The sequence below is a fragment of the Perognathus longimembris genome, chromosome 4, assembly GCF_023159225.1.
Source record: "Perognathus longimembris pacificus isolate PPM17 chromosome 4, ASM2315922v1, whole genome shotgun sequence".
Classification (NCBI taxonomy): Eukaryota; Metazoa; Chordata; class Mammalia; order Rodentia; family Heteromyidae; genus Perognathus; species Perognathus longimembris.
In genome coordinates, this window is record NC_063164.1 from 50870637 (window position 1) to 50884674 (window position 14038).

Consider the following 14038-nt stretch of genomic DNA (forward strand, 5'->3'; position numbering starts at 1 on the left):
TCGAGTTCTGACCATTTCCCTGCAAATAACAGTATTTCACCATTCCTAATCGCTATGTAGTATTCCATTGTGTATAAGTACCATATTTTTTGGATCCATTCGTCTGTGTTGGGGCATCTGGGTTGTTTCCATATTTTAGCTATTGTGAATTGTGCTGCGATAAACATGGAAGTACAAATGCCTTTTTGATATCTTGGATTTTGCTGTTTAGGATAGATGCCTAGGAGTGGTATGGCTGGGTCATAGGGTAGGTCTATATTGAGCTTTTTGAGAAACCTCCATACTGTTCTCCAAAGTGGTTGTACTAATTTGCACTCCCACCAACAATGGAGAAGGGTTCCTCTTTCCCCACAGCCCCTCCAGCATTTGTTGTTTCCTGAGTTCAGAGTATAGGCCATTCTAACTGGGGTGAGGTGGTATCTCAGGGTTGTTTTTATTTGCATTTCCTTTACTAGCAGGGATGTTGAGCATTTCCTCATATGTTTCTTTGCCATTTTTATATCTTCTCTTGTGAAGTCTCTCTTTAGCTCTTTTGCCCATTTCCTAATAGGTTTATTGGGCTTGGAGGGGCTTAGTTTTTTGAGTTCTCTGTAGATGACCGATATCAGGCCTTTGTCTGTTGCTGTGCTGGTAAATATCCTTTCCCATATCGTTGGCTGTCTTTCTATTTTGGTGGCTATGTCCTTAGCTGTGCAGAAACTTTTTAATTTGTAGTAGTCCCATTTGTCGAGTCTTTCTCCTATTTGTTGTGCCCCTGGGACTCTATTCAGGAAGTTCCTTCCTGTGCCTATAAGTTCTAGTGTCTTTCCTACTCTGTCCTTCAGTAGTTTCAAGGATTCAGGTCTGATGTTGAGGTCCTTGATCCATTTTGAGTTGATCTTGGTGCATGGTGATAGGCTTGGGTCTACTTTGAGTTTTCTGCATATGGCTGCCCAGTTCTCCCAGCACCAGTAGTTGAAGAGGCTATGTTTATTCCATTGTATGTCTTTAGCTCCTTTGTCGAATATCAGTTGGCTGTAAGAGTGCGGTTTTATTTCTGGGTCTTCAGTTCTAATCCATTGGTCTTCCGATCTGTTTTTATACCAATACCATGCTGTTTTTGTTATGATGGCCTTGTAGTAGAGCTTGAAGTCAGGTATTGTGATACCTCCTGCACTGCTTTTTTTGCCTAGAATTGCTTTGGCTATTCTAGGTTTTTTGCTGTTCCATATGAATTTATGGATTGGTTTCTCTATTTCAGTGAAGAATGTGGCTGGGATTTTGATAGGCATTGCATTGAATTTGTATAACAATTTGGGCAATATGGCCATTTTCACTATATTGATTCTGCCTACCCATGAGCATGGGAGGTCTTTCCATCTCCTTGTGTCTTCTTTGATTTCCCTTATTAGATTTTTGTAGTTTTCATTGAATAGGTTCGTCACGTCCTTGGTTAAGTTGATCCCTAGGTACTTTATTCTTTTTTTGGCTACTGTAAATGGAATTGTTTCCATAATTTCCTTTTCTGTTTGTCTATTGCTGGTGTACAGAAAAGCTGCTGACTTTTGTGGGTTGATTTTGTATCCTGCTACTTTGCCAAATTGGTTTATTAGGTATAGGAGTTTGGGTACTGAGTTTTTTGGGTCCATCAGATATAAGATCATGTCATCTGCGAATAGGGATAACTTGATTTCTTCCTTGCCGATGTGGATCCCTTTGATGTCCTCCTCTTGCCTTATTGCTATGGCTAGGGATTCCAGCACTATGTTGAACAGAAGTGGGGAGAGTGGGCATCCTTGTCTTGTTCCTGAGTTTAGAGGGAATGATTTAAGTTTCTCTCCATTTAACATGATATTAGCAGTTGGTCTGTTGTATATCCTGCCTCTTTTTTTATATATATTTTTTATTATCAAACTGAATTACAGAGAGGTTACAGTTTCATACATTAGGCATTGGATACATTTCTTGTACTGTTTGTTACTTGTCCCTCATTCCCCCCTCCTGCCTCCCCCTTTCCCTCCCCCCACCCCCCGCATGAGTTGTTCAGTTCATTTATACCAAACAGTTTTGTAAGTATTGCTTTTGTAGTTGTTTGTCTTTTTTTACCCTGTGTCTCTCGATTTTGGTATTCGCTTCCAACTTCCTGTTCTAATACCAGTATACCCGGTTTCCAATATACTCAGATAAGATACAGAGAAAGTGTAGGTACAACCACAGGAAGGTGATACAAGAAGATCATCAATAATAGAGGCTACAATTACATATGGCACGTTTAAAGTAGTTACAATTGTGATATAACAATCGTTTCCATAACATGGAGTTCATTTCACTTAGCATTATCTTATGTGTTCCTAAGGGTATAGCTATTGGCGCCTGCCTCTTTTTTTATTTTAAATTTGAAGTCAACAAAGTAAGTGTATTTGAAAGTGAAAAGAAAAGCCGGAAAGTAACAAGAGTCTCCATCTGGAGAGGAGTCCTAAAGAAAAGTCCAATGGAGTCCTCTTGGATGTTGGGATTTTGTGGTTCAGGTCTCCTCTCATATCTCCTCCCCTGGGCTTTGAGCTGGTTGCTCCATGGCTTATGGCTTGTGCATGTGCCACCTGTTTTATTTCATTGGTTGAGTAAGTACCCAGGGCATTATGGGAAGAAGTATTTGAGCAAGAGCCCATGGCACTCTGGGAATAAGAAGTGCTGTGATAGGCCAGGTGTTATCTGTCATGAAAGGTATGACTCTTTACTTTAAGGACTTCTAGGCATTGCTGTGTCTATAGCATCCTTGGTCTTAATCTCTCCTCAGTTAATGCCAGCAGTGTGTCACTCATGGATTCTGACAGCTGAAGCATGTCCAACACATTTCCCAGTGTCCCTTGGTGGCTGCCTCATCCCTGATTTGGAATGACCGTATGATGAAAGTTTGAATGGTGGTAAGCCCAAATGATAGTCAAGGGCACAGAAAGGGGAGGCAGGCTCTGGAAAGAAAGCATGGCTTACAATGGCATTATTCACTTGAGTCCCTCAAGCTCTAGGGATTCCTTGTGTGCCCTTGGGCCACCCATTCCCTGTGATCCTGCAGGCTGAGAGAACATAAATTGGCTGGGCAGGTTTCATGGACCCTATCCTGCTTAGGTCAGTGAGGCTCTGGCTTTTCTGTTTGATAACTTAGACTTTTCTGTTAAATTTTTTGTTTGAAAAAAGGGTTTTGAGGCCTAAAGAGCTGAAAGATATGGTTCTAAAGTGAAAGATGATGGTACCAAATGGTACCAAATGAGGGAAGGCCTTTGAAACACACTGTGTGGGAGATTAAGACCCAAGAGAAATTTTTGACAAAGGGGACATGATGTGACAAAATGGATGTGCTGAAAAGCTTCTGTAGCACTGAGGATGGGCAAGTGAAAAGGACAGAATCCTGGGGACCAGACATAAAGCTGTGCCTGGAGAGGCTATTGTGAGTTGTGTAGGGGAGATGTGGGACAGGCAGTCTGAGGGACAACTCTCTTGGGAGGTGCCCAGCAGACATGTAAAGTCTCATGCTCTCATCCAGAGCTATAATGCACAAGGGCCGGCCAAACCAGTGACTCAGAGTTGACATCCACAGCTGGCTAGCACCAATTTCAGGGTGGAAGGCAATTTCATTTCCAGCAGAAAAACATAAGCCTGTATGTGGTTATGGAACCAAGCGCCAAACCTTCTCTTATTGCAATAGGTCTCCAAGGACGGTTACTGTAGCTCATGTGCAGTACGTGGATGCCACACAGCATTTAGTAGAATGCTGGCATCTAACAGGTGCTCAGGATGTTTTGCCAAATTTGATCCAATGTACATTTCTAGGTCCTTAACTTGAGCTAGCGAGCAGCTACTACAGGCAAGGTGGTTGTCAGCTCAGACAGAAGGATAAGCTGCTTCCTGAGGCTATTCAGCATATTCCATTTTTGTCACATCATGTCCCCCATGAGGCCTTGGAAGGGTTAAGGGGACAGTGTATTCTCATAAAATAGAGCCAGATATGGTGATTTACACCTGTAATCCCAGTTCTGGTGGGAGATGTAGGTAGGAGAATTGTGGCCTGAGCCCAATGTGGTCTAGGCAAAGAGCGTAAGACTCTAGTGAAAAAAGAAAGCAAAAAGAAAGAGTTGGAGGTGTGGCTCAGTGTTTGCCTAGCAAGTATGAGGCCTTGAGTTCAAACTCTAGTTCTTCCAATAAAAAAGAAAGAAAGAAAAATAAATGTAGTATATAATGGGGTGAAGAATGTGCTTGATGGATAAATGAATGCAATCCCAGGTGCAGGGACTATGGCTCTCATGACCTCTAACCTCTGGCACTAAGAAGAAAAGAGCTACCGCAGTCTAGAAAAGAAACAGTCCAGTTTCTATTTGCCATTGGTCAAAGGTCATTTAATCTGGGGGCTCAGAGGCCAGGTACCAGTAGCTCATGCCTGTAATCCTAACTACCTAGGAGGCTGAGATCCAGAGAATTGTGGTTCAAAGCTGGCCCAGACAGAAAAGTCTGCAAGACTTCATCTCCAAAATCATGAGCCAAAAAGCCAGACTGGAGGTCTGGCTTAGGTGGTAAATACCATCCAAACAAAGTAGGGCCTTGTGTTCGAACACTGGCACTGACACCCCCCCCACACACACAAAATGGAGGACTCAGTTTTAACATCCCAAGCTATGATTGGCTTGAATCATTATGGCTCCAAAAGAAAAAGAAGATAGAGACAAACACTGCTGTGTCACCCCTTCAGGGGTCTCTCACCCCAGGTGAGGACCACACTTCCCAACCCGGATGTGCCTGAGACACACTGGCTGGCTTGAGGCCCGGTGAGCCCTGCGCCCTCACTCACGGTTTGCGCAGGATCATCCTCATGTGGGCGTCTGGCCCCATCTGTGACAGCAGCAGCATGGTGTCCTGCAGCTCCTCCTCACACTCCTTCTTCTCCTCCTCAGTAGGCAAAGGGGCATCCTCGTGCTCGTCATCCAGAAATCGATAAAACAAATATTTGTCTTGGAAATGGTGCTCCTGGTCCACTAGGGGAAACATGCAGGCAAGTGTCAGCCGGGGCATAGAGCTCTGCCCCTCAGCACCCCTCTACCAGAAGCAGTGGATGGCACAGGCCTGGAGAGCCAAGTGCCTGTCAAGCAGGGGACTCTGCACCCTTTGCACTCGCCTCAACAGGGCAGAACAGCTGGAAGCCACATCCTTCTGGCTTCAGTCACACCGGACACAGCCCTGTTGACCCACCCTGTCTCCCCACCGCCCTGTGACTCCTGCTGAGAACCTGCCAGCTTTTGTGATGAGCACTTTGACCTATAAAAATTGCCTTGATGACATGCCCTAGGCTTCAGGGCATGTGTTCCAAACCAGAAAATAACCAAGTGCCAAATCATGATGCCTTACAAGAGAAGCTCCTTGGTCAGGGCCAAAATTTATGTTTTTCTTTCAATATGTACCATATATATATGTTTCTGTCTGAACTTTGAGAAATTCAAAAAAATCTTGGAGGAAAAAAAAGCAATCAATGGACTGTTTGAACAAAGCTGATCAGACCAAGTGTCTAGATCATAGACACCTATAAGTGTGTTGTGGTATTTTTCTTCCCATTCTGATTTCTAAGCTTTTATTATGTTTTCCTTTTTCTTATTTTTTTAATGCTGGGGATTAAACCCAAGGCTTTGTTCGAGCAAGGCAAAACACTGTACCACACAACTACATCCCAGCCCTCCTCTTGTTGCTATGAACCACAATATGTAGATCTGAGCAGGCCAAACAGAATGATTGCCCATGGTTCAAACCTGTAATCCTAGATACTCAGGAGGCTGAGATCTGAGGATTGAGGTTCAAAACTAGCCTGGGCAGGAAAGTCTGAGACTCTTATCTCCAACAAACCACCAAAAAATCCAAAGCAGAGGTGTAGCTCAAGTGGCAGAGTACCAGCCTTGAGCAAAAAACATGCTAAGGGACAGCACCCAGGCTCGGAGTTCAAACCTGAGTACTGGCACAAAAGGAACACAAGCAAACAAAGCCCCCACAATGGACTGGGTTCAGGATAAAACATCAATACTCTCAAGAGAAAAAGAAGTGGGAGCCCCTTGCTACTCAAAGTAACCTGTGACACAGGAACAGCACCATCACTGGCTTGTTGCAAAAGCAGCTGCGTGAGAGCCATCCCAGACTTGCTAAATCAGATACTGCATTCTAACAAAAGTCCCAGGTGATTGGTATGCACATTCAAGGAAGTAGGAAAAGCACTGGTAAAAAACTGATATTAGGTTCCCAGGTGTTAGCAAATGAAATGGATGATTTAACAGTCTTGTCTATTTGGAGAAATGGTCTTAAACAAATGGCATGAGCAGTCAGCTTGTACCCCAGTCCTGAATAGCTACTCGCTCATTCAACGAGAGCTGCTGCAGTTAGCAGGGCCAGCAATTGCAAAGCACATTCCTGATTTTAAATATGGTCATCCTGTGGGTATACAAATTGACTCTCCCAGACAGCAGCACAGTAAAAAGGCAGCTTCTGAATTCATTACTTATTTTCATGTCATCAGCCCAGCTACACATTTCATTGCTCTTCATTCTGTCCCTGCATCAGGATTGCTATGCCATGCTTTGAGTATAATCACACTATCAATGAACCGTGAATGCAAACTAATAAACATAATTGGAACTGATGCACTCGGGTTGCAATTTCATTTTCCTTCCCTTCATTCTCGGAAGTTAGGAAGGTACAATGGTAGAAGACGGCAATCAATAGCATGCACTTGGTGCATTTGTACTGCTAAATGAAGATACCAGCTCAGAGGTCCCTAAGGGGACCGTAATTCTTTCTTGCCCATTTGGGAGCTCAGCAGCCATTTACCCAGGGAAATGCACTTAGCATTTCTTGAAGGGTTTCCAGGCCCCGTGGCTCATCTTACCATGATTGAGGACACCATCTTCTAACAGGACTTGCCACATGCCAACAGCCTGAGTCCGGGAGTGAACACATGGAGTCTGCTGCATGATCCAGTCCACCAGCTCAGTTCCCACGCAGCATTGTCTACAGGAGATGGGACACAAAGGATGAGGAAAACAACCTTTTGCAGAGAGATGAAGTAGAAAACCTCCCAAAGCACAGAGTGGGTCTTCTACCATCATAGGTCTTATAGCAAACAAAGCAGCCCAATATGTAGCCTCAGGCTCTCAAGTGGGATACAGACTAAGACATTTCAAGAGAAAATGTTCAAACTAAGTATGTATAGGAGTTAACTTTTCTGTCAAAGTGGTTGCTTGACATAAGCATTGCCATTTTAAGGGTAGCCACCATCTTACAAGAAGCTATTTTAGTTAAGCCACAGCCTGTTATAGGCAATTTTTTTTTTGGGGGGGGGGGCTGGAGGCACAGCTCAAATGGTAGAGTGCAAGCTGAATAAGATCTGTTTTTCTGACAAATTCCTACTTAAGCCAACCCTCCTGGTTTGGGTGGATTGCTTGGCTAAACTTTTAACCCCTTTCAAACTAACCAATCATAAAATATTGTGAACCTAAGTTCTCCCCAATCAGAAGAAAAAGCAGTAATGTGTTAGGATAAAACCTGGATGGGACTGCCTTCCCAGAGCATTTGCTTTCTTGACCTCCTGTCAGTAGATTTCCCTTCTGCAGAAATGAACTTTTAACTTGCTAAGTTCCTTTTGAGTTGGCGTCCTTATTCCTACAACACCCTGGTATCTTGATTCCTGTAACACCTGTATCCTGAGACATTTCCAACAGGTGTATGAATAGAATTATAATAAGCTGTACCAGAAAAGAATGCAGGCCACTGAAGGGGGCAGGAGAGTATTACAAGGCAAATAAAACTCTATCATCATGAGTTGTTCCCAGACAATCTCAGGGTAAGATGAAGGCAAAGCAAAATACGGTCTTGTTTCACCCAAGTCTTGTGTGGAATGAATGAACCATTGTCAGGCACTCAGAAGTACTCCATGAGAGGCTATGTAAGAGTAAAATTATGTGGTACTTTGTTTTGAAGTAATATGATTGATCGTTCTCAGAGGGGTATTGGAAGAAACTAGCAATTAATAATGTAAATCTTGAAAAAAATTCTGTGTAATGAGCACCGGTACTTCTACTAGCTTGTCATCGAAGAGTACAAGATGCATTCTGGCTTTTTCTGTAGGTTCATACATAAATCCATGCTGCCCCTTGGTGGTGAATTGCTCTGAAAGGACACACCTCATGCATCAGCTAGGAAATACATGATTATATACTCACGCAAGGGAAATATTGAAATCTTCTGTGGGATGAGAGACCAGGATGGTGTTGTATGGCATAGGTACAAAGACAGAAGTGGAATCTCAAATTCTAGAGAAGCATCCCAAGGGACAGTGGGACAGAGCAGGGACACACAGGGCAGCTGGCTGCCTTGAGTTATTGGTGGCTCCCCTCCTGTGCTAAGGGTGGCACTACCTTTGGGTATGAACTGAGACCAGGTCATACCCAGAAAGCTCCTCTCTAGTGTGAATGGAAGGAGATTCCTTGTGCTGGACAACTTTAGGAACAATCCTAAATTAGGAGAAAATAAAGAAACAGAGCACAGGGTCTGCCACTTAATAGCTATATGACTTTGGCCAATTCTCTGGTTCTCAGTTTCTTATCTGTAGAGGACAGGAGGAGCAAAAGATGGCCTCTGAGTCTTCTCCAGGTCTAATGTTCTATGATCTCTGAAATCCACCGGCTCTAGGGGTTCCTTGATTGGCACCAACCATGAACCAGGATCACTGAGAAGGCTGTGCACTTCCGGGATTTCCCTTATTCTAGATGATGTCCATATTTTAGAGCTTTAAGGGTCAAAGGAGACCTTCTTATTCATTCCAAGCCAAAAATATCAGATACTGAAAGAATTTCTCTTATAACTAGACAGTTATCCATGGGTCACATGTAGCTGGTGGAATTTCTGGGCATTCTCACTTATATCTGACAGTGAACATCTAATATGGTAATCTAGGGTGAGACTGCATGGGGACAGGCGATGGCCCCCTACCACTGCAGATATCATGGGCAGAGGAGCTGGATGGAAGTGGTGGAGCTGGGAAATAAAGGTCTGGGACAAGGAGCTCAAACTCCAGTGGAGTCCTCCACCCCCCATCTGTCATTACCAACAGATCATTAATTTGTGTCATAGGGTGTGGAGCAGACATAACACCTACATTTCAGGAATGTAAAATCTTACTGCACTGGGCTAAGAAAGAGATTGTGGTTTCTGACTTCTAGTTTCCATTCTGTGTCACCAAACATGACAGATTTAATGAATTTCCTTAATATAAGTCAGTCCTTGGGAAAGCGTAATCACATCTTAAATTAAGGGAAAAAAAATCTTTAAAAGGAAAAAATTCATTAGCCAGATTTTTACATCTGCTTACTAAGTCTTTAACTTACAAGTTTAACTTAGTAAGCCTAAGGATATGTGACATGTAACATTTTTAAACCTGAAGTGGGAGAGTGCTAGTCTTGAGCAAAAAAGCTCAGGGATAGCACTAAGGTCCTGAGATAAAACCCCAGGACCAACACAAAAATATAACTAAAAAATAAAATAAGATTTTAACTGTAGCAGTCACAAATTTCAAAATGAATCAATTTGGAAAATAAGATTTGCAAATGTAACCATCCAAATGATTGGATAGTATGAACCTAGGTACAGAGGACAATTCTATCCTAAAGAGGGTGTGTCTCCCAAGAGAACTGTGTTGTTATCCAAGATGTGGTGTTTTTCCAATTGCATGTCATTTCCTAAATCTATCAAGAAGAGGCCAGCCTAAATGTTACAAACTGTGACTTTGCGATCTGTGACATTCATATCAATGCAAGCAGAAGAGAATTATGTTTGTGTAGCATGTGTTAACAGTGATCCACACAGGAAGGATTTGTGATGCCTCCCTTCTCTGTCCTTGACAGAGCCTGGATGCTGAAGTGCAGAGCAGATCTGCTTCAGGGGGATGAAGTGGGAATTCTTTTATAAGTTTCACCATAGCGCTGGTTTTTGCTAGAAAGACAGACATCGAGGGTAACTTTAGTTTTTATCATAGCTTTTCACTGTTCTTATTTGGTTCATGTTAATCAAATGGGTTTTGGCTCTTGGTAAGGCTAATGGTAGACTAAATGACTAAAGACAGAGATCTGGGTCTGGGCCATGGGTTCAGAAAGACAGAGTGAGGGCTATGTGTAGTGTTTTGACCATTCTTGGTCATAATATTCCTTGAACTGATAAAATCAAAAGTAAGGATTAGGCTCAAATTTTTAGTTCACCATTATTCAGTCATTTCAGAAAGTTTAACTAATCAGACTTTCTGGTTTTCTTTTCTGTTTGTCCACGTGTGTGTGTGTGTGTGTATGTGTGTGTGTGTGTGTGTGTGTGTGTGTGTGTGTGTGTGTGTGGTGGTCCTGGAGCTTGAATGAACTCAGGGTCTGGGCACTGTCCCTGAGCTTTTTTACTCAAGGTTTAGCATTCTACCAATTGTACTACAGCTCTACTTCTGACTCTTTTTTTGGTGGTTAATTAGAGGTAACAGACTTTCCTGCCTAGGCTGGCTTCAAACTGTAATCCTTAGGTCTCAGCCTCCCGAGTAGCTAGGATTATAGGTATGTATTACTAGTGCCCAGACTCAGTCTTCTTTGTCTCTTGGCATTTCTTAACACCAGTCTCAGCTATGGTGAGGAATCCTTATCCTATCGGATTATAGACCTGATAAGGTTCTGCATCTTATTATCTAAATACTAGAGTGAAATTTTTCCTTAGAAAATAAGCCTCATAAAAATCTTAGTACGTTTTGTTCAGTGCCAATTCCTTAGGGAAGAGAACATACCAGTGGATCTCAAGGAGTGTTTAATAAACTTGTGGATTGAAGGAATGATTATGTGAATTAAAAAAATCACTGACTTTGAAACTAAACAACCTTCTAGTGGTTCTTGGCCTTCTCCATCTTTAGAGTCAATGAGTCAGCCCAAGCCTCTTCAAGATGCTCTCTCTGGTTCTGTCTCTTCCATCTTCTTCTCCCATCTTTTAACACTCTTATGACTATATTGTACCCCCTAGAAACACCCAAATCTACCTAATTTGATGCTTAGCCACACCCACAGGAAGAGAGACACTAGACTTGTGACTTGGACAAAGAATACTAGAATCCGTTTGAGCTATCCCTCTTCTGTCATGTGAAAATGACTATCCACCTGTCTCACAGGGCCATGCTGCTGGTGATGGGAGATAACTATTGGAAAGACCTGCAGCAAGTATGCAAGCATAAATAAATGCTTAGTAAGTGTTAGCTGCATATAAGCGCTTTCCTAAAAGCACCAACAAACAGAAATGTAAAATCTTTCTCCTCATTGTTCAGTCCAGGATTGACTGCTTGGAAAATTAAGAATAATGAGATACTCAAGAGATTAATAAGGATCAAACAGACAAGGTCAATCAGGTGCTGGTGGCTCATGACTATAATCCTGGCTACACAAGAGGTGGAGATCTGAGGATCATGATTCAAAACCAGTGTGGAAAGTCTGGGCTGGCCTCATCTCTAATTAACCACCAAAAAAGCAGGAAGTAGAGGTTTGGCTCAAGTGGTAAAGCACTAAGTCAAAAAGCTAAATAAGCAAGAAGACAGGCCTTGAGTTCAAGCTGTACAATGCACAGACAAGATCAGACTCAGGACCTGGAGACACTACAAAGTAGGCTGAAGCATATTTGTTGAGAGCTTACTACCTAGGAATCTGAAGAGCCACAGCCATTAGCTTTAGCACACATACCTGTATGTTTTTAGATGGTATTTTCTGTCTCTTATCATGTGGGGTGCTCGAGAGAGAATGGCATTTCGTAAGATTTTTCCAGCCCTGAGGATCTTCTCTGAAGGGACCTGGTTTTTCAAGTAGAAGGAAGGGAGGAGAAATAAGAAGAGTTAATAGAAGAGAAAAATGCAATGAATCTTTAAACCACCTTTTAATTCCGAGTCTGGCTAGAAAAACATAACTAACTCATACATATTTACATTGTTCGCTTGTGTGACATGTAACTGTTTTATGCTGAGAACTGAGATGCACTGAATATTTATTGTCTCTAGAAAATGGATCAGAGGTGTCTTGATGTGATGCCATGACATCTGGACCACCTCCAGCGGTACTTAAGAAGTGAGCTTGGAGGGCTCATCAACCCACCTACATCCCATTACCTTGGTAATGGTGTTACTGGACGAAGAGGAACGTGAGGTTCAATGAGAGGTGTCTGAAAAATAAAATATTAAGGCAAAAGAAAATTAAACAAAAAGTTCAGTAAAGAAAATTATGGGTTGAGGGGATAATAAGAAATACCAATTTTTATAAAACTCAAAATAGAATTAAAAAAAACAAGAGAGAAAAGCTGTTTAAAGAACTTGAATGCGTATGCATTCAAAGGGCAAAATTAGACTATTCAGTTTGCCAGCATTTAAATATAAATTATTAAAAATGAAAAAACCAAACAGATAGGAATGATTAGATGTTTGTAGGCTTAATGAGACAGGAATAAATGTCTACTCAAAGCACAGCAAACATCAGCACAGTGGGAAAAGCAAAGCAAGATAAACACAAACAGATTAAAATGACCTGTCTCAGATGATGGGGATGCAGATCGCCTTGGGAGAGAAATGAACTATTTCATTCTCTCCTGATACTTCAGAATCTTTTTCTGCAATTTTTACTTTTAGAAGTGTGTGTGTGTGTGTGTGTGTGTGTGTCTGTGTGTGTTGGTTCTAGGGCTTGAACTCAGAGCCTAGGAGCTGACCCTGAGCTTTCCTTGTTCAAGGCTAAAGTTCTCTACCACTTGAGCCACAGCTCTACTTCCAGATTTGTTTTTTGTTTTTTGTAGTTTACTGGAGGTAAGAGTCTCATGGACTTTCCTGCCCAGCTAGCTTTGAACTATAATCCTCAGATCTCAACTTCCTGAGTAGTTAGGATTACAGACATGAGTTACCTGTGCCAAACTAGAAGAAAAGGTTTAATTTTCAAGGGCAGCTTCTCAGAGCTTCTATGTACTCAGGTATCTACCACTGAAGCGGACACTGCACTTCCTTTGGCAAAGTTATATACAGTTGTCAGATCAGCCATGAGCTCTTATTATTACCCATATTCTTCAGATAGAGGTGATAAATGTGAGTCTGAGGGGAAATTCTTGTTACTTAGCTGCACAATTGGCCCCCCTAGTCTTACCTAAGGCTCTTTTTCTTTCTCTGAAATATCTACTAATGATACTTCCATAAGGAGAAGAAAGCAAGTCAATCTAATGCTGTTTATGTTGCTTCTGAAAGTAAGATGGTAGTTTACTTCTTATAAGATTTCAGTAAGCAGTAGTCCCTACCAAACACATACTAAAATGGCTCTCCAAAGATGTTCATGTCATAACCCCAGAACGTGTGAATGTTAGATTAGGTGGAAAATAAACTCTGTGGGTGTGGCTAAGAATACAACAGGGAGATTTTGACCTTTCTAGGAGGCCCCAGTGTAATCATAAGGGTGTTACACGAGATGGTAGGAGAAGAATGTGAACCAGAGAAAGCATCTTGAGAAGCACTTGGTCAACTCATTGGTTCTAAAGATGGAAGAGGCCCAGAGCCAAGGAATGTAGGCAACTTTTAGATAATTGAATAAACAAGCAAATAGATTCTCCCTTGAGTATCTAGAAAGAACACAATCCTACCAACACCTGGATTTTTTGACCCAGAGAGACTTATGTCAGATTTCTAAATGAAAGTCTGAGGTTATTAACATATATTCTTTCAGACCATTCAATTTGTGTCAATCCATTACAGTCATAACATAAAATGAATAGTGAGATTATTATGCTTTATAATATCCTCCCACTTACTGCAAATAGAAGTAGTTTACAGTGAAAATAAATTGATGTTTTTTTTTAATCCTAATTTTAAAAAATATATAACCTATGGGGGAAATAAAAGTCAGTATTAGCCAGGCACCAGTGGCTCATGCCTGTAATCCAAGCTACTCAGGAGGCTGAGAGCTGAAAATTGTGGTTTGAAGTTAGCCCGGTAGGAAAGTCTTTGAGA

General features: G+C 41.9%; 1 protein-coding gene across 1 annotated transcript in view; it reads right to left on the reverse strand.

Moving 5' to 3' along the window:
• Rapgef4 (Rap guanine nucleotide exchange factor 4) overlaps window positions 1–14038 on the reverse strand; it is a 297243-nt gene that overhangs the window by 87859 nt on the left and 195346 nt on the right. Inside the window, 5 exon segments of the mRNA XM_048345237.1 lie at window positions 4820–5003; window positions 6893–7014; window positions 11751–11857; window positions 12170–12186; window positions 12189–12222. Coding sequence (XP_048201194.1) covers window positions 4820–5003; window positions 6893–7014; window positions 11751–11857; window positions 12170–12186; window positions 12189–12222 — 464 coding nt within the window.